The sequence below is a fragment of the Lolium rigidum genome, chromosome 5 (assembly GCF_022539505.1).
Source record: "Lolium rigidum isolate FL_2022 chromosome 5, APGP_CSIRO_Lrig_0.1, whole genome shotgun sequence".
In the NCBI taxonomy this organism is placed as follows: Eukaryota; Viridiplantae; Streptophyta; class Magnoliopsida; order Poales; family Poaceae; genus Lolium; species Lolium rigidum.
Window position 1 is genome coordinate 251,698,809 of NC_061512.1, and position 20,973 is coordinate 251,719,781.

At 46.0% G+C, this 20,973-nt stretch overlaps 4 protein-coding genes across 4 annotated transcripts; 1 reads left to right on the forward strand and 3 right to left on the reverse strand.

The window, feature by feature from the left end:
* Window positions 1–644: 644 nt before the first annotated feature.
* Window positions 645–1,236, forward strand: LOC124657453. The gene has a single exon (XM_047196005.1). The coding sequence runs from the start codon at window positions 645–647 to the stop codon at window positions 1,209–1,211; it is 567 nt and encodes a 188-aa protein (XP_047051961.1). The 3' UTR covers window positions 1,212–1,236.
* A 166-nt stretch (window positions 1,237–1,402) lies between these two features.
* On the reverse strand, window positions 1,403–4,480 carry LOC124657454 (pentatricopeptide repeat-containing protein At2g36980, mitochondrial-like). Its single transcript, XM_047196006.1, has 2 exons — window positions 2,644–4,480; window positions 1,403–1,599 (listed from the first exon to the last, which is right to left on the reverse strand). Exons 1-2 carry the CDS (start codon window positions 4,478–4,480, stop codon window positions 1,403–1,405), a joined length of 2,034 nt encoding a protein of 677 aa, XP_047051962.1.
* A 4,230-nt stretch (window positions 4,481–8,710) lies between these two features.
* Window positions 8,711–14,067, reverse strand: LOC124651875 (probable 1-acylglycerol-3-phosphate O-acyltransferase). Its single transcript, XM_047190897.1, has 9 exons — window positions 13,776–14,067; window positions 12,626–12,862; window positions 11,878–11,924; window positions 11,444–11,562; window positions 11,201–11,361; window positions 10,421–10,530; window positions 10,228–10,327; window positions 9,163–9,286; window positions 8,711–9,050 (listed from the first exon to the last, which is right to left on the reverse strand). The coding sequence occupies exons 1-9, from the start codon at window positions 14,003–14,005 to the stop codon at window positions 8,922–8,924; spliced, it is 1,257 nt and encodes a 418-aa protein (XP_047046853.1). The 5' UTR covers window positions 14,006–14,067; the 3' UTR covers window positions 8,711–8,921.
* A 1,766-nt stretch (window positions 14,068–15,833) lies between these two features.
* LOC124657455 (probable 1-acylglycerol-3-phosphate O-acyltransferase) lies at window positions 15,834–20,198 on the reverse strand. Its single transcript, XM_047196007.1, has 9 exons — window positions 19,990–20,198; window positions 19,468–19,701; window positions 18,885–18,931; window positions 18,447–18,565; window positions 18,211–18,359; window positions 17,454–17,563; window positions 17,265–17,364; window positions 16,183–16,306; window positions 15,834–16,096 (listed from the first exon to the last, which is right to left on the reverse strand). The coding sequence occupies exons 1-9, from the start codon at window positions 20,196–20,198 to the stop codon at window positions 15,968–15,970; spliced, it is 1,221 nt and encodes a 406-aa protein (XP_047051963.1). The 3' UTR covers window positions 15,834–15,967.
* Between the last annotated feature and the right edge of the window lie 775 nt (window positions 20,199–20,973).

Below are 20,973 nucleotides of genomic sequence, written 5' to 3' on the forward strand. Positions count from 1 at the left end.
GCAACTGGGAGTATAGAGGAGATGGCCGGCCGCAGACAACGGAGGACGATCGCCCAGAAGAAGAAGAAGAAGAAGAAGAAGAAGAAGAGAGATATCAGATCAGCTACGATGAAGAAGAAGAAGAGGAAGATCGACAAGGAGGAATCTATGCCAGCGCCGCAAGGTTCGTGCTTTCTTGGACAAACAAAGCTGAGCTCATCTTTAATTTGCTTATATAAGCGACCTGAGTACCCCGCACATCTGAAAAGCCACCGGCCGACTCAAGTTATATGCCGCGCGCACGGGTCGCATAAGCCGGCGGCAGGACACGGTGGGCGAGGCAGCGGTGCCGATCAAGGAGCACGACGACAGCAAGGATGAACTCGGTAAGTCTCCAGGCATGTACACTCTCATAGTCTCATGTTTCCCTAGCCTCTTTGATTCATAGGGAAAACGGAGGGAAAATATACGGATATGAATTTGTTTTGGTTGTCACTATCCATCCATTTGGTTTAATAAAGTAGTGGAACGAAAGAAAACAACAGAGGAAAACTTTGTCTGGCCTCGCATATATAGCAGTTTTTCAATGCACTTGCATTCGCACCTCTATTGATTTGGCTATGCTTATTGAGAATCTTGTGTTTATCGTATGAACCAAACACCCAATGCCATCTGTTTTCGGTCCTCTATTTTACACAGAATTAGCATCACAATCCTGTCTTCATACTATTCCTCTACTTTTTTTTTTACAACCAAAGAGGCCTTTCATATTTCTCTCAGGCAACGAGCGCCGCTGGCAGAAGAGGACGTGTAGCTTCTGCGGAGTAAGCAGAATCCACGAGAACGATCACTTCTGCCCCTACAACTACATCAACGGGGCTTTCAACCTTAGCACCTGCAGGGCGCGGTGCCAGCCGGGGAAGCACCCGCTCTTGCTAGCCTCCTCCTCCGGCTCCGGCTCCGGGAGCCACCACCTGCTGCGGCGCCTTGTACGCGTCACCAATGTGGCGCTGAGCGCCATCCCCGGCGAAAGGGACCTGTGTCGGCTCTTCGGGCGGTTCGGGCCGCTCGTCGGGTCCAACCTCACCAGCATGAGCCTCTATGACCCTGTCGGCTTCGGGTGGGTGGCGTTCGAGAGCCGTGAGCACGCCGAGGAGGCTATCGACAAGCTCAATGGACACCTTGTTGGTGACCGCAAGCTCCGAGTTGACTGGGTCTATCCTCAAACCTGAATACCTCCAATGTATCTCTGTGTTCCGATCCTAAGAACCTTCTATCAGCAATAAATTCAAATGCCAAGTTGAACTCTTTTTTTCGTTTGTACATTCTCGTCCTCAGTTCCAGCTGTTAAGCTTCATGCACTAGCCACTTGAACCAAAAATCCGAACTGATGGAAAGGGCTAGGCAATCTACTTTATACACGTCAACACCAGCAACAACAGTGTTTGGGCCATATATTGAGCAGGGCTACATAATATATGACAATGTCAACACAGCCAAAAATTACTGTGTTAAAACTCATATTAATTTGCGGACTGCAACACACTGTATTCCCCACTTCCTCATCCAACAAGTGAATGATATCACATACTATATCTGACGGATCAAGTTCCTGCCCACCTGATGATACAAGCACCTTAACAGCACCCTTGAATTGGATCCAGCTACAGCCAGGAGACTTCTTGACACCATGCTCTGACATGGCTCTCCTTACCCTCTCGGTTTCCGTCCACTGCCCAGTGGCACACAACAAGTTGGACAGCATGACATAGCCAGCATCTCTCGAGGGCTCCATCAACACCATGCTGCTCCCCACCATCTTTTCAATCCTTACATCCAGATGACCAGATGAGTAGGCATTAAGCAGAGCCTCGCGAATGTCGCTGCTATGTGGCTGAACCGTTTCTGAATATTAAAACAGCATCTCAATGGCCTTCGCGATGTTACCTGATCTAGCATACATATCTAGAACACAAGCTAAATGTTCTGGTGTTGGTTTGTTTGTTTGAGTCGGTGGACAGATAGACTCAAAAAAGGCTCTTCCTTGCTCCATGAGTCCAGAATGGCTGCAGTCAGTGAGCAAGCCTTGAAATGTAACTTCGTCTGGGCAGACATCATGGGGCAAGATGGTTTCATGCAGTGCTAGTGCGTCATTTCCCATCCATTTATGCGAACCTGAAGAACATGGTGTTCCACGAGACCAAGTCCTTCTGAAGAACAGTATTGAATACACTGCTTGCACCCTCTACGCCTCCGCACTTGGCATACATAACCATCAAGCTGTTGGCCGCATACAAGTAGGATACATAACCAGTTTCGAATGCACAGGCATGGATCATCCTTCCAGTGGCCAGAGATGGCGCGGCAGCACAAGCATGAAGCACAGCCCCCAAAGTGAAGTCGTCAGGTTGGATTTCCTTCTCTGTCCGCATACAAGTAGGATACATAACCAGTTTTGAATGCACAAGCATGGTCCATCCTTCCAGTGGCCAGCGATGGCGATCCAGCACAAGCATGAAGCACAGCCCCCAAAGTGAAGTCGTCAGGTTGGATTTCCTTCTCTGTCCATATCTTGACCAACAATGCAGAGATGCATAGTACTTCTCATTTCGTCATCCAACAGGTGAATGATATCACATTCTATTGAATTAAGTTCTTGCCCACCTGATACGAACACCTTAATAGCACCCATCACTTGGATCCAGCTACAGCCAGGAGACTTCTTAACACCATGCTCTGACATGGTTCTTCTCACCTGCTCCGCTTCCGTCCACTGCCCAATGGCGCACAACAAGTTAGACAACGTGACATAGCCAGCATCCTTTGCAGGCTCCATAGACACCATGCTGCTCCCCACGCTCCTTCCGATTCTGACATCGAGGTTGCCTGATGAGTAGGCACTAAGCAGAGCCTCGCGCATGTCACTGATATGTGGCTGAACCGTATCTGAATATTGGTCCAGCATCTCAATAGCCTTTTTTATGTTCCCTGATCTAGCATACATGTCCAGGACAGAAGCTAAATGTTCCGGTGATGGCTTCAGTCGATGGACAGACACCATTGACTCAAAGAAAGCTCTGCCTTGATCTAGGAGTCCACAGTGGCTGCAGGCGGTGAGCAAGCCGGCAAATGTAACTTCGTCGGGGCAGACATCGTGGGACAACATGCTTTCATACATTGCCAGTGCTTCATTTGCCCATCCATTTATCGCGAACCCGAACAACATGGTGTTCCACGAGACCAAGTCCTTCTGTAGGACATCACTGAATATACTGCTTGCACCCTCCACGTCTCCGCACTTGGCATACATGTCCATCAAGCTGTTGGCCACATACAAGTAGGACGTGAAACCCCTTTGGAATGCACAGGCATGGATCATCCTTCCACCGGTCAGAGATGCTGCAGTAGCGCAAGCATGAAGCACAGCCCCCAAAGTGAAGTCGTCAGGCTGGGTATCCTTCTGTGTCAACATCTTGACAAATAGTGCGAGGGCCTCGTCTGTGTGGCCATTCCTCGCAAAACCTCCAATCATCGCTGTCCACGAGATGATATTTGTTTCAGGAGCTCGTTGAAATAGAGCAGCCGCTTTTTCAATGTGGCCAAGCCTTGTGTATGCATCAATCAGCGAATTCCATGACACGATGGTTCTACTCTCCATAGACTTGAAGGTCTTCACGGCATGATCTAGCAAGCTGAACTTGCTGTAGAATGAAATAAGCGAGTTACTGACCTCGGGGACGGCATTCCAGCCACTCTGCACCGCAATCTTGTGGACTGCAAAGCCAGTAGATGGGTAGGGGAGCTCCGTGCAAGCGTCGATCAGAATGCAGAGTGTAGCATCGTCACAAGAGATCCCTGACACCCGCATCTTGTTGAACACAAGAAAACACTGCTTGGCATTGCTGCTGCGAGAATATCCGGTAAGTAGCGTGTTCCAGGCAACGCTGCTTGCAGCAGGCATTTCGTCGAACAACTCCTGTGCGAGCTTAATGCGGCCAGAGGCGACGTAGGCGTTCAGGAGGGAGCACCAGGACAGCGCGTTGCGCTCGGGCATCTCCCGGAAGGCGCGCGCCGCGTCGTCCGCGCGGGCGCACCTGGCGTACATGGCGACGAGCGCGTTGCCGACGGGGAGCAGCGCGCGGATGCCGAGGCGGAGAACGCGGGCGTGGAGCTGCGCGCCGGCGACGGAACAGCGGAGGGCCGAGGCCGCGGAGAGCGCGGCGGTGAGGGAGAAGGCGTCCGGTGCGCCGCGCATGCGGGAGAAGAGCGCGAGGGCGGCGCGCGGCTGGCCGGCGCGGGAGTAGGCGGTGATCATGGCGTTCCAGGCGACGGCGTCGCGGCGAGGCATCGCGTCGAACACGGCGCGCGCCGCGGCGGCGTTGCCGGCGCGGCCGTGGGAGGCGATCCTGGATGTGGCGGCGGCCAGGCCGGCGAAGGTGGAAGGGGCTCCATGCTCTGCCACGCGTGCCGCGGCGCGACCAGCCGGAGGGTTCAGACTCATCAAATGGGATAGGCGAAGCCGCGAAAGAGTATGCGGCTCGCTGGTGCTGAAATGGAATGGCAATTTTTGTTCTCATTTTGCTTTTTTCATAAAGGGAATACTATATTAATATCACAATTACATCTAGACTCTGCACAACAACGCGACACCAAAAATAAAATAAACTAAGAAACAAAAGACCTGTAAAAGGCCCAGAACCGAAAAATAACCACCAGTTTACGGGTTTGGACTGAAAAATAGCGCCGATCAGTAACCGTAAACGAGCCGAAACTGGAATAAAAAAATTCGGGTCGAGAACGAAACACATACTCGGACTGTATTTGTAGGGGCCGATGGAGCGAACCGAACGCAACCCGAACACAATTCCTAGTTTGCGCGAGAGGGAAGTTTCAGCTCCTCCCAACCGCCGCCGCCGATCTGCGCGCTCTCACCTTCCCCTGCGCCGCCGTCGTCCGATTTCTCCACCATGAGTCTCGAATCAACCCAGCCGGTCGCCGTTGCTAGCTTGCAGGCCCCGCCACCCTCTCACGCGGTCGTCGGAGCTTCCGCCGCTCCACCAACCACCCCGGCGACCCATGCGACCCCCGCGGACGTAGCTACCACGGTCTCGTCGACGAGCGTGGTGAAGCGGCGGCGCGCGGGAACGCATGTGGTCCCGCAAGCCGGTGCCGCGGCGGCCACCGGTGATGTCTCGGCGGTCGCAACGAAGCCGAAGGCATCCCGCGCTAGACCGAAGAATTCGGCGCCCAAAAGGACGAAAGTGAAGGCGACGACGAGCCGTGCCACCCCGCATCCGTTCCCCTCCTCGCCAACACCGCCGCCACCGGAAGCCACCGCGAACGTCGCCCAGGACGTGCTCGGTGACGGGTCAACAAGGTACACATTTACAACTCTTCCTCGGTTTTTCATTGCGAGTAGATATTGAGGCCGCGTACTGTCAGGAACGAGAACACCTCGTACATGGATATGTTGGACGAGGTGAACATTAACCCACTCCCTCCGTTCGACGTTGGGATGGGCGGAGATGAGGACGACACGGATGAAGGGGAAGAAGATGAAGGGGACGAGGGTGTGGTCGAGGTGGAGGCCGATGGAAAGAGGAAGAGACGGATGAACAACTATACGGAAATTGAAGACGCCACCATGTGCCGAGCTTGGGCCGCCGTGGGGATGGATCCAGTCTCCGGCACCGATCAAACATGGACGCGTTATTGGCAACACATCGAGGACAAATTCCATAAACTGATGCCATGCGTTTGCCATCTTGTTGATCGCACGTACCGATCCCTCTAAGGACGTTGGGACGCGATCAAATCGGCCTGCAGCTGGTGGGGAGCAGCAATGGACCAAGTGGTGTCGAATCCTCCTAGCGGCGCAAATGTGGACGAATATGTGAGTGAATATGCTCGCATATTTTGTTTGTACAATTGTAGTTTCCCTTTTGTGACAACATATTGACGATTTTTTGTTTGATTTTGCAATTGTAGGACCGCATTGCCGATGCGAGGTACGGAGACATGGCCGGCAGCAAGGGCAAGAGCTTTACCATGCTTCATTGCTTTGATGTGCTTCAACACCTCCCCAAGTGGCAATTGAGGGACGAAGAAGTAGCACCCAAGAAAGATGCAATGGTTGCGCTCGACGACACCGAGGACGAGAACGAGGGCCGGAACATTGACAAGCCGGAGGGAAACAAGAAGGCCAAGGAGAGGCTCAAGCTCGAGGGGGGGATGCATTGTTGAGGGACAAGTTTGATCAAATGATGAAGTCCAAGGAGGTGATAGCGGCTAAGACTTTGAAGACCAAGCTTGTCATCATCGAGAGGAAGAAGGAGGTGAGTCTTGCCAAGGTTGAAGCCAACCGAGAGGAAGCAAGGAACAAGGCCAAGTTGGAGGAGATGAGGATCAATGTGAAGAAGGCAAAAGCAATGAAACAACTATTGGCCGATCATGATGATGAACACAAAGGACATGAATGAGCAACAACTGGAGTGGTGGAAGGAGGCCTCGGTGGAGATCATGACGAGACGAAGACTAGCTCGTGAAGAGGCAAGTGGTGGTGGCTCGGTGACTCATGGAGGTGGTGGCGATGATGGTCACGGCGGGCCAACCTCGTTTGATGCCGGTGGTGAGAGGAGATGGTGAAGTAATTTGCAATGATTGTGTCATTTGATATCTGCACTATGAATTATGCATGAATTGTTTGTATTTGATTGTGTCATTTCTTTGATCATATGCAAAGTCTTTGATAAACCCTGTCTTTACGGGTTCGGAAGACGCTGGTGCAGAATAGAGCCCGTAAACCAAAACTGTAAAACATAATCTGTTTTACGGTTTTGGTTTATGGGCTCTGTTCTGCGCCAGCCATTTTGCGACCCGTAAACACGAATTCGGTGAACTGAACTCCAAGTTTTCAGTTCACGTTTTTACGAGCTCTGCTAGAGATGCTCTAACAACAGCAATACATCCACCACCAAGACAACACCTGAAATACAAACTCTCCAATGTGCAGCGGAAACAACAAGAGGTGGCGGAAAAGGGCACAAAACCCATCTAGGTTCCGTTCTCCTCACCGGCGATACTGCTGGTTTGCTCCGCCTCCGGTGGCCTTGCGGCCTTGGAGGTTAAGTTCAAGTATAAATCTTGTTTCTTTGGACCCCGGGGGAATCTGTAGACCAAGTTAAATAGGAGAGCATCCCGACTTGTGATGTGGGGAATCCATCCCTGCATTCACCCAAGCCCCTCACCCTCACTCATATTCTTGGATTTTCGGCTATAGCCGTAAGGAAGCCAGAACCAATCTAGAAGGAAGGTAAAGGTGCCTGTGCTACAGAGAAGCGAACACCCGCAAGCATTACTAATTCAAAGTCAGGTTTCCGTGTTTGTTGGTGTGATTTCATATCAGTCTCTTCCGATCTACAGTTTCATCATTGCCGATGGTTACTTCTCTGGTGCGCTGGTCCTTTAAGACCTTAGCACGACGACTTCCTGTTTGTAAAGATTAAAGGAGAGTCATCAAAATAAATTGCATAATAAATTGGTACGGAAAAAAGACAGCCGCCACCTCTCCAAAACCCTAGCCGCCTCCACTTCAGCCTCCTCCATAGATCGGTTCCCCCTCCTCCGGTCGGCTCTGCCGGCGACGGGAGGAGTGGGGAACCCGATCTATGTGTGGAGTTTCCAATAAAAGCAGTGTTTTTAGTTGATTATGTTAGGATTTTGGTAGTCATCTTCTTGTTGGTTTCCCCTCAATGGAGATGACATCGTCTACAATAAGTGATCTTCGGGCTTTCGTTCGACGACGAGATATCCTTCCCGACGTCATTGGTGGTGTTGAAAAATTACAATCCTCTAGGTATGGGCCTTCAGATCTTGCTTCGCCAGATCGATTTTGGATCTTTTGTCGTTATTGCCGCGAGGAGGATTATCCTCGCAGTTTTTGTCCCGGCTGCTACGTCCTCGATAATGGTGATTCGTATTCTCGGCTCTCCATCGACATCGACAAGGCTAGTCGGTTGTTATTCCCGACATGCGGTGTTGGTACTCTTGCCGATGTTGAATGACTGCTTTAATGGTTGCGCGCGTGCACGCAGCCTTGGCATTGCGGCTCAAATTAAAATTATGGGAGAACCTCCGTCGGTATTTACAGGTCTATGGTTCTTTATCTATCTTTGGCTGCTTTCAGAAGAGTACAAGATTATGTTCTGGAAGAAGGAAAAATTTGAAGACCTCGAAGATTTGTTAGTATCTTTTAGACTTTATTTTGTAATCGTTGGAGTCAGCTCGTGTATCTCTACCATGTACTATTTGTTATTATGAATATATGTGGTATTGATTGTCAACAAAAAATTGCATAATAAATTGCATGAGTACCAGATTTAGCTTGGACCTCAAGTATAAATAGGAACCTAAATTGGCGTCCACATGAATTTGAACTGAGGTGCTGGGTTCTCATTTTGCTTCACATCCACAGTCACACATATCTAAATTAGCTTCACCTTCCGGAACAAACGTCACCTTTTGTATTTTGACTTTCTAACTTGTTACTGTTGAGATAAATTTCTAGGTGCAATCAAGAACTGAGAAATGAGAAATGCAGTGATACAAATGCTCTTGCCATGACACAACAATGGCTGCATCAGATATGCTTAATGATAGTCGGTACTATATGAAGATGCGACACACAAAGTTGAGATTGAAAGAATTAAGAATTTCACTCACAATAACATGATTTAACAAGCGACTAGACAAATCTTAAATATATAACCACTATTATGTTTCAGTATTTTGGTACGCAAGCACATATGGATCACACATATTCACACAACTCATACATACACAAGCCAACCAGTGCATCTGTATTTAACATTTCCTATCGTCGTATAGCTTTGCTTTATGCTCATACCGCTATTCGGTATGAGATCGCACGAGATGACGCCCCCTCATGCAGATATCAGGCCATCGGGAAGAGCGAGGCCCTCCTCTGCACCTTCAGACAAAAATTTCCGGCACGCGTAGAAGATCGCCGAGTGGAACCCTACTGGGTTATCTATGAACACGAAGTGTCCTCCCTGCATATTCATTGAGGTATCTATCTCAGTACCAAATTGCTAGCTCTTATTGTATAGACTACCACCAAATTGCTAGCTCTTATTGTATAGACTACCAGAGAGGAATACTGACCTGTGGGACTCTGATGATTTCACAAGGAACTTTCATGTTCTCGCGTGCTTGCTGTGCGCCTTTGTAATTCATCCAATCATCATGGCCATATATGAAAGTAGTTGGCACTTTCCAATCGGAAGCACTGTTGCAAGTTACGGGACAGTGAGAAATCATCATAGATATATTCACTGCTTCACGCAGCGTAAAATCAGTGTCGTGTGTGTGTTTGTTGCCTCATATGTATTACAAATATGGATGAACACTGATTGTATAGTTCATTAGTTATCCACTAATACTCTGTTGAAGTCAGAGTGGAAGTTCGACACGGAACTCTTCCACAAAAAGATTGTATCAAGTAAAGTAATTTCCCAACAGGGGCAGTTTCTGTGCAGAGAAAGAGAAATGTGATGCAATGGAGTAAAACTAGTGCCTAGTTCAACTGCATCAGCTTGGTGCTAAATCCTTATCAAGCAAAAAGCATGTGAAGAATATTTTCAACTTTCCAAGCTATAATCAGGTAAAAGAGCGGATCTGGGATCAATGATATTACAAAACTGATAGTATCAGAATATATGAGAGAATTGCAGTCAAATGTTCAACTATTCGATATGGATCACCCATGCTAGAGTTGCATCATGTTCAATCTAACCATAGGTATATCTGAACATAACAAAGAATTTAAAGATAAAATGAGATTATCAACTGTGCCGTGGAAGAACATGAGTTAAAAATATTAGCCTGTCTGCACGAGACTTGGACGCCAACAATCAATGAAAACGAATTTTGCTAAGCTAGTTGAGCCCACATATCCATTTTTCACCTTTTTAATACAATTGTTTTTGGCAATTGGGTGCAGGTGCAGCTAGTTGCAAACTTTCATTTTCCATCATCCTATCTAGAAAGTAATGAATTGTAGTTTCTCTCACTAGAAAAGAGAACCAACAGCTCTAAGTAAACATATACAAACTGTTATCTTATACAATTAATGATTAATGAGAATCATAACTAATGCAAATGCTGTTAAGATTTAAGATGACCAGGATTTTTTTTGTAGAAACTAAGCACATAGAGAGAGGAGCTGACCTGTGCAGAAGAGGTTTCTTTGCAAAAGCCCCAAAGGAAAAAATATACTTTAAGCATAGCTCTCCACTAGCTTTTGCAGCTAGAGTGTGGTAAATATAATCTTCATACACGAAAAGAAACAATAAGGTTCAGCTGCAAGCATCATTTAAGAATATGGACTTATTACTGATATAATGTAACAACAAATGTTTACCTGTCAGCAAGCTGGACTCATGATCTGTTAGTAATTCACCCATTGAATGTGAGCCAAATCTAGCTGTCGTATATCTCCGTACTAAATCTGGGCCCCAAGGACCCAATCCTCTGTTTAAGAAAAACAAACGGATGTGAGGACTCAGGACAAAAGGTATTAAGAGTACGTTAGGAACAAAACAACCACCCAAATGTTTTCACTAAAAAAATCACAGCAGAAATCTCAATGCTTCCGCACTAGAGCAGTTCTGTACTCAAAATTGAACATCCTGCTCACCTACTTTGTTAGAAGGAGAAATGAAGCCCTTCCATCAGTTTTATCTGACTGAAGAATGGCGTGACTACTATAAATGCCCAGTTTTAAGTTGTAACTGCCAATTCAGAGCATATGATGCCTCTGTGACGTATAAGGAAGTTTCAAAAGGAATTTGACTCTATTTATGTTAATTTGTACTACTTTGCACATCTGGAGTATAAATTGGTAGTGTTCCATTTGAAAGAATTGCAGCTTCTTTTTGGAACTTCCATTCACTTTGCGTAAAACAACCTTACTAGCAGGTTTCCCATGATATGGTTGTCAAGGCTACCATAAATGATTGCCGCGAAACACTTCGATCAGTTAACATGGGCAGATGTGGCAGATTTCTCTACTACCTACAGTATTCAAATTTAATTACAAGTGCCTGATTGCTCCTAATTGTGAAGTGGCTTCCATTACCACCTTTCTTTTTTCATATTGTAGCTAAAATGAAAATACAAACAGAAGAAGCCCTTGACTTACCTCACTATTCTCTGAGGAGTAAAATTGGACTCCCAGAGATGGTTCGCTAGCATGCCTTTCCATGTTGCTCGAAACTTGGTTAACCACTCAGAGCTTTGATCTGTTTCTGATGAAAAGCCAGCAGAACCAACCAAAATCAAGTGTTGCACATGTTCAGGATGCTGAAATGAAACATATAAAGTTTAGTACAATCATAGGCACTGGCGGGGTATCTTCACTTGCTAAATGTATAATGTATATTACCTTTAAGGCATACTTTGCCGCAACGTATCCCCCAAAAGAATGACCAAGCAATATAAAATTACTAAGGTTCTTCGCTTTGCGCCATTCCTCAAAAGAATCTATGAACCAAGCCTCAGTTTCTGTTTACAAAGTTGACCAACGGAAACTTGTTACTCATTCTTGCAAAAAAGTGCATGTACCAAAAACTAAATCAAAAAAGCAATATCATGGAGTAAACCTATGTAGGTTTCCCAAAGCAGCAACAGTTCACAGGATCACCCAGAAATCAAAAGGATGGGAGCATTTTAAGATGGTTCACCATAAAACTATATTCCATGTCATGCTAAACATGAACAACATAAGGAATAGTGGCAACTTAAGATCACCAATAGCATAATAAAGTATCTAACAGCATTTTACGAAGTCATGCAACAAATAAAATTTCTGTATCTAACCTTCAGTACTTTTACAGGTGAAGTCAGGTCTGCTTGATCCACCCCAACTGCAAAAGGGAAGGCAGAAATTCAACATATGCAAAGAAAAGTAACTAAAAAAAGCATGGGTTGTCATCCATGCCACGTTTCTGTAACAGTAAGTAAACAATTCATGTATCATCAGGCTAACTTTCACTATCTTTAGTGAGGTGAGGTGGATATTTACCGCGAATGTCATATAGGTTGTATTCTCTTTCTAGGTAAACACTTCATGTATCATCAGGCTAACTTTCACTATCTTTAGTGAGGTGAGGTGGATATTTACCGCGAATGTCATATAGGTTGTATTCTCTTTCTAGGTTCATAGATCACATAAAAATAGAAAAATGTAGTAGGGAGAAAGGTTAACAAATAAGCAATTGAGTCTACTTCTTAACTAACACTCTATGATAACATTTAAATTCTAAGATAATCTACACTAACAATTCTCTTTCTTTACCTAAATTACTAAGATGAACAACATCAACACTCATAGTGGTGAGCAATCACAATAAGATATGTGGCATGGCAACAAGTCAGGAATCATATCCTAACTGTAGGTTTTTTCTTTCTTTACGTAAATACTATAATGCACAAAATTCTTCAGATCAATGTCCGTATCGGCGACTGTTGTAGCAATTGAGAAACATTGAGCACAGGAATAACTAATTAAACTCCACATTGAGAAATATAAGTCACAATGCAGTCTTTTATTTGTCTTAAAGCTTACCCCAGCTGATCAATGGCAATCACCCGGAAACGACTTGCAAGGGCATCAAAGTTCCGAAAGAAGAACCCCTGCGAAGCGCCATAACCATGGACCATGACAAGGGTGGGAGCATTGTCCTTGCTATCGAACGTCACCGTATTTATGAACCTAGGCTCATCGCTTGATGACCCGAACCACCTCACTTTCGAGCCAGGTGGAGCCGATCCAATGCTAACTGATTCTTGAACATACCCAGTTCTGTAAATGAAAATAGATAGATACATCACATGCCAGAACAACGAACAGAACTCTTTCTAAAACACATCAAACGGAGACCTACTAAAAGACAACTAGGAGCAAAACCTGGAACGTGAAGCCCCGTGTCAACAACATAATACAATTATATATCTTTGACTGAACACGTATCATTATCCATTAGGGGTCTTAAGGTACGGGATGGGAAAAAATTAAGTTTTAAATGCTTCCTTGCATAAGTCAGAACAGTGGCATGGATGGGTAGATTGAGAACAAATGGACAAAACCAAATGAACAAAATCGAACAAACGGTCATGGACTTGCATATATACAGAATGGACACGTGTAATCCTTCCGAAGTAGCACTATCGGATACGGCATGGTTTATATCGCTGCATGAACCTACCCGGCAGGGTGTTCCACAATCGAGCCGCTAAAATTAAGTAAAATCCAGGCTTTGTGATCCCAAAGTGACCCACTATTCTCTTTGATGGCCATCCCATGTATAAAGGCAGAAACTTCCTATCACAATTGGGTCTGGAATCAGTACTCGGCGACTTAGTTATTACCCATCAGCAGCTCAGCTGCACTGCCATGGTCACAAACACAGAACAGAGTACAGACAGCTGCAGCTCTCACCTGACGCTCCCAGCCAGTCATTGTGAGAGGGAATGCGCAAATTAAGCCATGTATGTAAAAGTGCAAGTTCAAAATCCCCAAATTTGAGCTACAGCGAGGAACTCAATCTGGTCTTCGCGATTGCAGACACGGAGGCAGCTAATCGGTACACCTAATACTCGTCGAGCCAATTCGAAAGCTAAAGCAGCAATCTTTGCGATTTCTTCCTCAAGGGGATTCAGAGACGGAGGAAAATTAGCTGGAGCTGGAGCGGGGAGCGGGGGGAGAGGGGAGGTACTTGAGCACGGAGAGGAGCCGCTTCTCGGCGGCGATGATGCGGTCGGTGGAGGTGGGGATCCAGCGCAGCGCGGACGGCCACGCCCGCGCCCACCTGGACCCCGCGGGCGCCGGCACGGACGCGGACGCCGCCTCGGCCGCCGTGGCCGCCGCGGACGCCTGCCTGACCTCCTCGGCCGCTGCCATCCTAGTCGTGGTCGCGGCGGCGGCAGTGGAGGCGGCGCGGCGCATGCGAGGGATTCTGCCCGCGGCTCTGGACTCTGGTGAAGAGATTGGTAGTAGGAGTAGTTGATTCTGTTGGATTCGTTCCGGAGGGGCGGGGGCGGGGGCGGGGGCGGTGGATGACGGACGCACGGCGAGATCGGGGAGTTCTTATTCGGAGGGCGCGCCCCGACCGCACGTTGTGGCGCGCGAGGCCTGCCTACGTAATGGCTTGCGTGTGCGTGCCGACGCCTATGGACTGCAGCGCAAGCAAAGCAAAGCAAAGCAATGGCCGTTGACCCTGATCGCGCCTTCGGGGAAATCCGGTTGGTCTCTCTGTGGCTTGCGTCTGTGCTGACGGCACCGGCAGCCGGGGGACATCCCGGGGCAAGGAAACCCGGAATGACACGAACGACTACCTGGGCCACCTCGCCTAGCCGGACGACATGAACGACGAGGAGGCGACGAGGCTCGCACTCCTCGTGTTACAAAAGTCGGAGCCGCTGCGCCTACAACCCAGCCACGCCAATACGGTAATGCCGGCAGGCGTCTCTGAGGACGAGGCTATTAGGATGGCCATGGAAGCCTCGGCCCTACCGCCCGCTGTCACGCTTGTCGCATCCGCTCCTCCTCCTACGCCGGTGATCACCATGGAAGTGTCGGCGCCCAACTGGCCATGAGAGATGCCCGTGTTCGTTGACCTAACCCAACAACTAGATGACAACGAGTAGAGGGCTAGGGTTTGAAGTAGTTCGAGTATCGTGACATGGGGATGATTTGTTGGGTCCCCAAGATTAGCATCCCTAGTATGTATACAGAAAGGAGCCCATGAAACTCATAATAAAGCAGAACTGGAAGCACTTGAAGCTCAGAAACCAAACGTAGAAGCAAGTAAAAGCACATTATGTAGCCGACATTGATTGGACTCTGAGACCCAGCCTCGCATATAAAGGCTGGTAGGAGCCAACGGGGAGGAGAGAGATCAACTCGCAGCATAGTCGTTGTAACCCTAGATCGATTCTAGCAATCCGGCAACTTAGTGTTTTTCCATCAATAACATCAAACTCCCTTGTTTTTCTGGTAAGCCGAAGAAACCACACCAGCCGACCTCTTTCCCTGAAATCCAAGTCCATGATCAGGGCGAATCTATCATGTAAGCATTGGGTTCAGCTGAACCCAATAAATTTGGGCTACTCTAGTGCCAAATGACTACGTAGCACCATCACTATTTGGCTTGATCCAATTGGTTTATATGGATGAACCCATCGCCATTTTTTTCTAGATTCGCCCCTGTCCATGATCATGGATATTACCGAGGTCACCCCTTGTCAATTGGCGTCGTCTGTGGGTAATGGTAGAGAGAGGTGAAAGGATCGTATGCCGCATCTAGAGGGGGTAAATAGGTGCTACCAAATCGGTACCCCGCGAGGCTGGCCAAGTTGGCACAAGAAGTAGGCGGAGTAGAGGCAGCAGTTGCGGGCTCAGGTGCAGCCTAAATCGAAATCAATATTCCTGTATGGGGTTGGTGGAGTTGGTAGAAACAGTTGGCGATAAGCTGGTACTAGTTTCATTTTTCTATTGCAAAAGGTTTTGTGCTAGTAGTTATTACTGTGAAAATGTTTCGATCCGGGCCAACACAAGTTAGTGTTAGCTGAAATATACCAGAGATATGTTACGTAGATGGCATCATTATGTTTCCCATTATTGGTACACAAGCATATAGATGCAAGTGAGTACACTTGCCCTTTTAGTTCAAAAAAATGAACTAACTTTCTTGCTAACAACGTCATTTTGCAAAAGTTAGTTTAATTTTTTATACTATTAAAGAGGGTAGAGGGTACCCTAATATTGGCCCACTTGGATCTCTATGCAAGCACATATAAAAGACACACACACACACTTCATACATACAAAACCAAAACAAGCTTGTAACATTGGTCGCTTTCTAACTTCGTATAGCTTTGCTTATGTTCATTGGTGCGAGATGACGCCTCATGCAAATGTCAGGCCATCTGGAAGAGAGAGACCCTCCTCCGAATCTCTGGATAGAAAATCCCGGCTCGCGTAGAAAACCGCCGACTCAAACGCCGAAGGGTTATCCATAAACGCGAAATGCCCTGCCTGCATATATAGGCATTGAGGTATTCGTAGTCAGTGCCATTCTTAAAGAACCTATTAATGTCTGTATTGACAGAGTGGAAGATAACCTGTGGGACTCTGATGATTTCATAAGGAATTTTCATATCCTTGCATGCTTGTTGCGCCAATTGGTAATCCACCCAATCATCCTGTCCGTATATGAAAGTAGTCGGCACTTTCCAGTCGGGTGCACTGTTGCGAGTTATAGGGCAGTCAGAAAACATCACAAAGTTGTTCGCACAGCATATATATACGGACAGTACTTGCACCCCCTGCATCTAGTTTTTCATAGTTTTTTATAAATAACTGAATCTACAATATAGTACCTTATGTATATTTAAAATATGTATGAACAGCTGAACACTCACTACATACTACTATCTTGGAAAGACAAGATAGTATCACACAAATAGTGCAGTTTAGGATGGGCACCCCCACAGAAAGAATGTATCAACTAATTCTACAACAAGATCGTACAACGGAAGTAGTTCCACGGAAATTGCAGATTGTGCGAAAGAGCACACCACAGGGGAAAGTCACAAAGTAACATTTGAGAAATGGAGTAAAAACTAATGTATGCTTTACTTGCATCAGCTTGGTACTAAATCCTAAAACACATGCACGGTGTGAAGAAAATTCTAAGACTTTAAAGCCATAATCTGGTAAAAGAAATGTTCCAGGATCAATGATAATGAACTGATATCAGTATACATGCAATTACGAGTCAGATGTTCAACTTTCTGTTATAGATCAGCTAGGCCAAAAATATATTCATGGTAACAAACTAGCGGTTATTGGCAGCCATAAGCACACCTGAACTTGGCTAAGACTTCAAAGAGGAAAGGAAGTTATCAAGTATGCTAAGGAAGTTTACACCATCCTATCTTTCCTGCATGAGATTTGGAACCAGCAACCAATGAAAGCAGATATTTGTCAGCTAGTTGAGCCCGCACGCACATCTTTCACTATTTTTTTAGCGCACAATGTTTTTGCAATGGGGCGCAGACTGCAGAGGGAACTAAAATGATGAAGAGATCTAAATGAATAAAATTAGATGCTCTCTTAATAATTGACAACAAGCATTATGCACATGCCATAAATATCACAAGGAAAACTTGGAAAAATTAAGCTTAGAGGAAGAGGAGCTGACCTCTGCAGAAGAGATTTCCTTGTAAATGGTCCCATGTAAAAAAGATATTTTTGGCACAGCTCTCCACTAGCTTTGGCAACTATGGTATGGTAAATGTAGTCTTCATATACCAGAAAGCAACAATAAGTTTCGATTACAGGTATCATTTCAGACAATGCACTTACTGGTTAAATTTAACTTCATGCTTACCTGTCAGATAGGAGGACTCTTGTTTTGTTAGTGATTCACCTGTTGGGAATGAGCCAAACCTAGCAGTGGTATATGCCCGAACTAAAGCAGGACCACAAGGGCCCAATCCTCTGTGTAAGAAAAATAAATGAACGTCAGGACAAAACATACTAATGTGCAGCTTAGAGAAGAAAACATTATTTGTTTTGAAAAAAATCACAGAAAAAATCCCATTTTATTGCATCTGAATTGGAGCAGAAATATCTACTTAAATATGAACATTCTATCCTTCTACTTTGCTAAAAGGAGAAATTAAACCTTTCATTTAAAAAAAATTATGAACCCTTACATTCCATTTAACTGACTGAAACATGGTGATGCTATTATTAGCCCCAGTTGTGACTGCCATTTCAGAGCATATATGATGCCTCCATGGATCTCTTGGTTGTGTTTTACTCTTATTAATTTTGGTTACTTTTTAGTAGAATTTGGTAGTTTTCAATTCTAAAGCAAAAACTGGTGCACCTTATTTTTGAAACTTGCATTCACGACTTTTGTTTTAGTGCTTCCCTAACAGAACCATGCTGGCGGTCCCAGTTTGCATACAAGATTTGCATGCAAATAAAAATTAGATTGCATGCACTCAATTAGGAGAAATCAATGGGTGAGAGGATGTCATAGAGGGGAGCAACTGCACGAACCTCAGTCCATTATAATTTCCGTATTTCTATATATGTTAGGTGACATGAAAATACAATTAGAGAGGCCCTAGATTTACCTCACAACTTTTTGAGCTGTAAAATTGTACTCCCAAAGATGGTGTGCTAGCTTGGCTCGAAACTTGGTTAAACTCTCGGCGGTAGGATCTGCTTCTGGTGAAAAGCCAACAGGACCGACCAAAATCAAGTGTTGCACATGTTCGGGATGCTGAAATTAAACATAGAATTTAGTACAATTATTATAGGAACCGATGGAGTAGCTTCACTCGCTAAATGTTACTTACTACAAATATACCTTCAAGGCATACCGTGCAACCACATATCCTCCGAAAGAATGACCAAGCAATATAAAATTACTGAGGTTCTTTGCTTTGCGCCATTCCTCAAAAGAATCTACGAACCAAGCCTCAGTTTCTGGTTTAGTTAACCAAAAGAAAGAAAAATGGAAGCATGTCACTGCGTGATCTCACAAAAATATGTGGCAGGAACTAAATCACAAAAGCAAATACAATGGAACAAATCTAGGTGGGTTCTTTCTTGGTAAATTTTGTTAACAGAATAACAAAAAACGTCAGATGAAAAGGGGGCATTAGATATGTTCCGGCATAAAATTAGATTCTATGGCATGCTCAACAATATAAATAATAGCAGCAACTAAGGATCACCAATAGCATAATGAAATATCAAACGCCATCATAGAAATTTGTACAACAAATAAACTATCGTTTCTAACCTTCGGTATTTTTACAGGTGAATTTAGGTCTACTTGATCCACCCCAACTGCGAAACAGAAGACAAAAGTAAATACTATGCAACAGCAAACAAATGCGGATAATTAAGGGAACAACATAAATCATTGTTTGGAATGCATGGCACAACTCTGTAGCAAAGGGAAAACACTCGTCAAGCTAATTTTCATTATTTTTGGATACAAGTGGCATTTTTCCTACTAATATCATATACTAAAGAGTAACATGGAAAAATGTTAAAGGAGGTAACTGACTCCTCCTGAGTACTCTGGACTCCTCTTCGTAAGCCACATTCTACGTATGATATCGTTAAACGCTAAATAAATACTGAAGTTTGAGGTCAGCGAATTGGCAATTTGCATTTATGTTTCACAGCATAAACTACTGGAAGAGAGGGACACAAACACCGATAGTGGCCAATAATCAAAATTAGATAGGCAACATGGCAACAAATGCAATAATTATATGCCAGTATTGGTAGGTAAACACCCCAATGCACAAGTATCATAATGCCGAAACTTGCTGAGCTCAATGTTCCTTTTGTAGGAGTGGTTCCTCATAACATACCCAAGTTGATCGATGGCAATCACCCGGAAACGCTTTGCGAGGGCATCAAAGTTGCGAAAGAAGAGCCCCTGCGAAGCACCAAAGCCATGGACCAGGACGAGGGTGGGAGCATCCTCCTTGCTGTCAAACGTGACTGTGTTGATGAACCTTGGCTCATCTCTTGACGACCTTGGTTTTAGCCCAGGCGTCGGTGGAGCCGGGCCGATGTTGATCTGTTCCTGGACATATCCAGTTCTGTGACAGAAAACACAGAGAGATACATTGCGCGTGAGAAGTCAGAACAGTAGAAATTCCCCGGCCGGCGGCTTTTAGTCTAGGTTGCCGAAATCCGAAGATATCTGGGATACCACTGGATTCGTTTAGAAGAAGAAGTTCCTTGTCCTAGCGGTCTTGTAACAGTTAGTATTTGATATAAATAAATCAGTCAAAGTTCAAAACAGGGCAGTCAAAACACGCCCCACGCATTTTGACGAATCGCGAGGAGCAATACTAGAGAGGCGCAGGAGAGGGCGAGGAGGTTACTTGAGCGTGGAGAGGAGGCGCTTCTCGGAGGCGACGATGTGGTCGGTGGAGGTGGGCATCCAGCGCAGCGCGCGCCGCCAGCTCGACCCGGCGGGCCGCGGGGCCGACGACGACGCCGCCGCCGCCTCGGCGGGGGCGGTGGCGGTGGATGCCTCCCTCGTCCCGACGGCCGATGCCATCCTCCTGGTCGCGGCGGCAGCGCGGCGCATACGCGACCTGTTCCGCTGGCTGGCTGTGGCTTCCGGTGGGCGGTGGCAGAATGGCGAGCTCTGTTCTGAGTTCTGACCACTGACTCTGTCTCGACTGGGCTGGAGCTGGCTCCGATTTTATATGGTCTGGCAGCCGGTGTGGGAGCCGTTGTGGGCTCCACTTTGCCCAGTCCGGAGCGCAAGGCAGATTCTGGGAAGAGTCGTGTGTTTCTAGAAGGACTCGAGCGCAAGCCGCCGCGAACGTGGACCTGAAGAATTTTTTAAACATTAGGTCCTAGCGCTGCCTTAAATTAATAAGGTCGTTGCCGGCAAGATGATACAAGATGCTGAAAACCAGCTTACACAAACCGGAAACTACAAGCAAAACAAGAAAAAAAAAACACAGCCTCCGAGACCATTGTCCAGTTTTATGATCCGACTAGAGAGGCGTTGAAGCTGGTAGGGGTGGGCATTCGGTCATGACCGAAAATTCGGTTTTTGTATTTCGGTCTATTTTAAATTCGGTCAGAAAAAAATGAAGACCGAAATATACTTGTTACTTTTACTACCCGACAAATTCGGGTACCCAATAATTCGGGTTCGGGTTCGGTCATGACCGAACAAGTGTGGCCGGCATTGTCAACGCAAAACTTAGACATTATTTAGTAAAAGGTTGGTAACATTTTAGATGTATTTTGGATGTTTCTTCATTGCATATATTATTATCAATTGACACGAATAAATGTTCAACAATCTAAACAAAAATGTAACAACGCTAGAGAAGTTTATGAACATT

Coding starts and splice junctions, on each gene's coding strand:
- LOC124657453 (XM_047196005.1), top strand. CDS start 645: ATGCCATCTGTTTTCGGTCCTCTATTTTACACAGAATTAGCATCACAA.
- LOC124657454 (XM_047196006.1), bottom strand. CDS start 4,480: ATGAGTCTGAACCCTCCGGCTGGTCGCGCCGCGGCACGCGTGGCAGAG. Junction 1,600..2,643: donor TATTAAGGTGTTCGTATCAG/GTGGGCAAGAAC, acceptor TTGTATCATCAG/GTGGGCAGGAACTTGATCCG.
- LOC124651875 (XM_047190897.1), bottom strand. CDS start 14,005: ATGCGCCGCGCCGCCTCCACTGCCGCCGCCGCGACCACGACTAGGATG. Junction 11,925..12,625: donor ATTGCCATTGATCAGCTGGG/GTAAGCTTTAAG, acceptor TCCCTTTTGCAG/TTGGGGTGGATCAAGCAGAC. Junction 9,051..9,162: donor AAATCATCAGAGTCCCACAG/GTCAGTATTCCT, acceptor ATGAATATGCAG/GGAGGACACTTCGTGTTCAT.
- LOC124657455 (XM_047196007.1), bottom strand. CDS start 20,198: ATGCGCCGCGCTGCCGCCGCGACCAGGAGGATGGCATCGGCCGTCGGG. Junction 19,702..19,989: donor CGCCTCCTCTCCACGCTCAA/GTAACCTCCTCG, acceptor TTTCTGTCACAG/AACTGGATATGTCCAGGAAC. Junction 17,365..17,453: donor AGAGTCCTCCTATCTGACAG/GTAAGCATGAAG, acceptor TGGTATATGAAG/ACTACATTTACCATACCATA.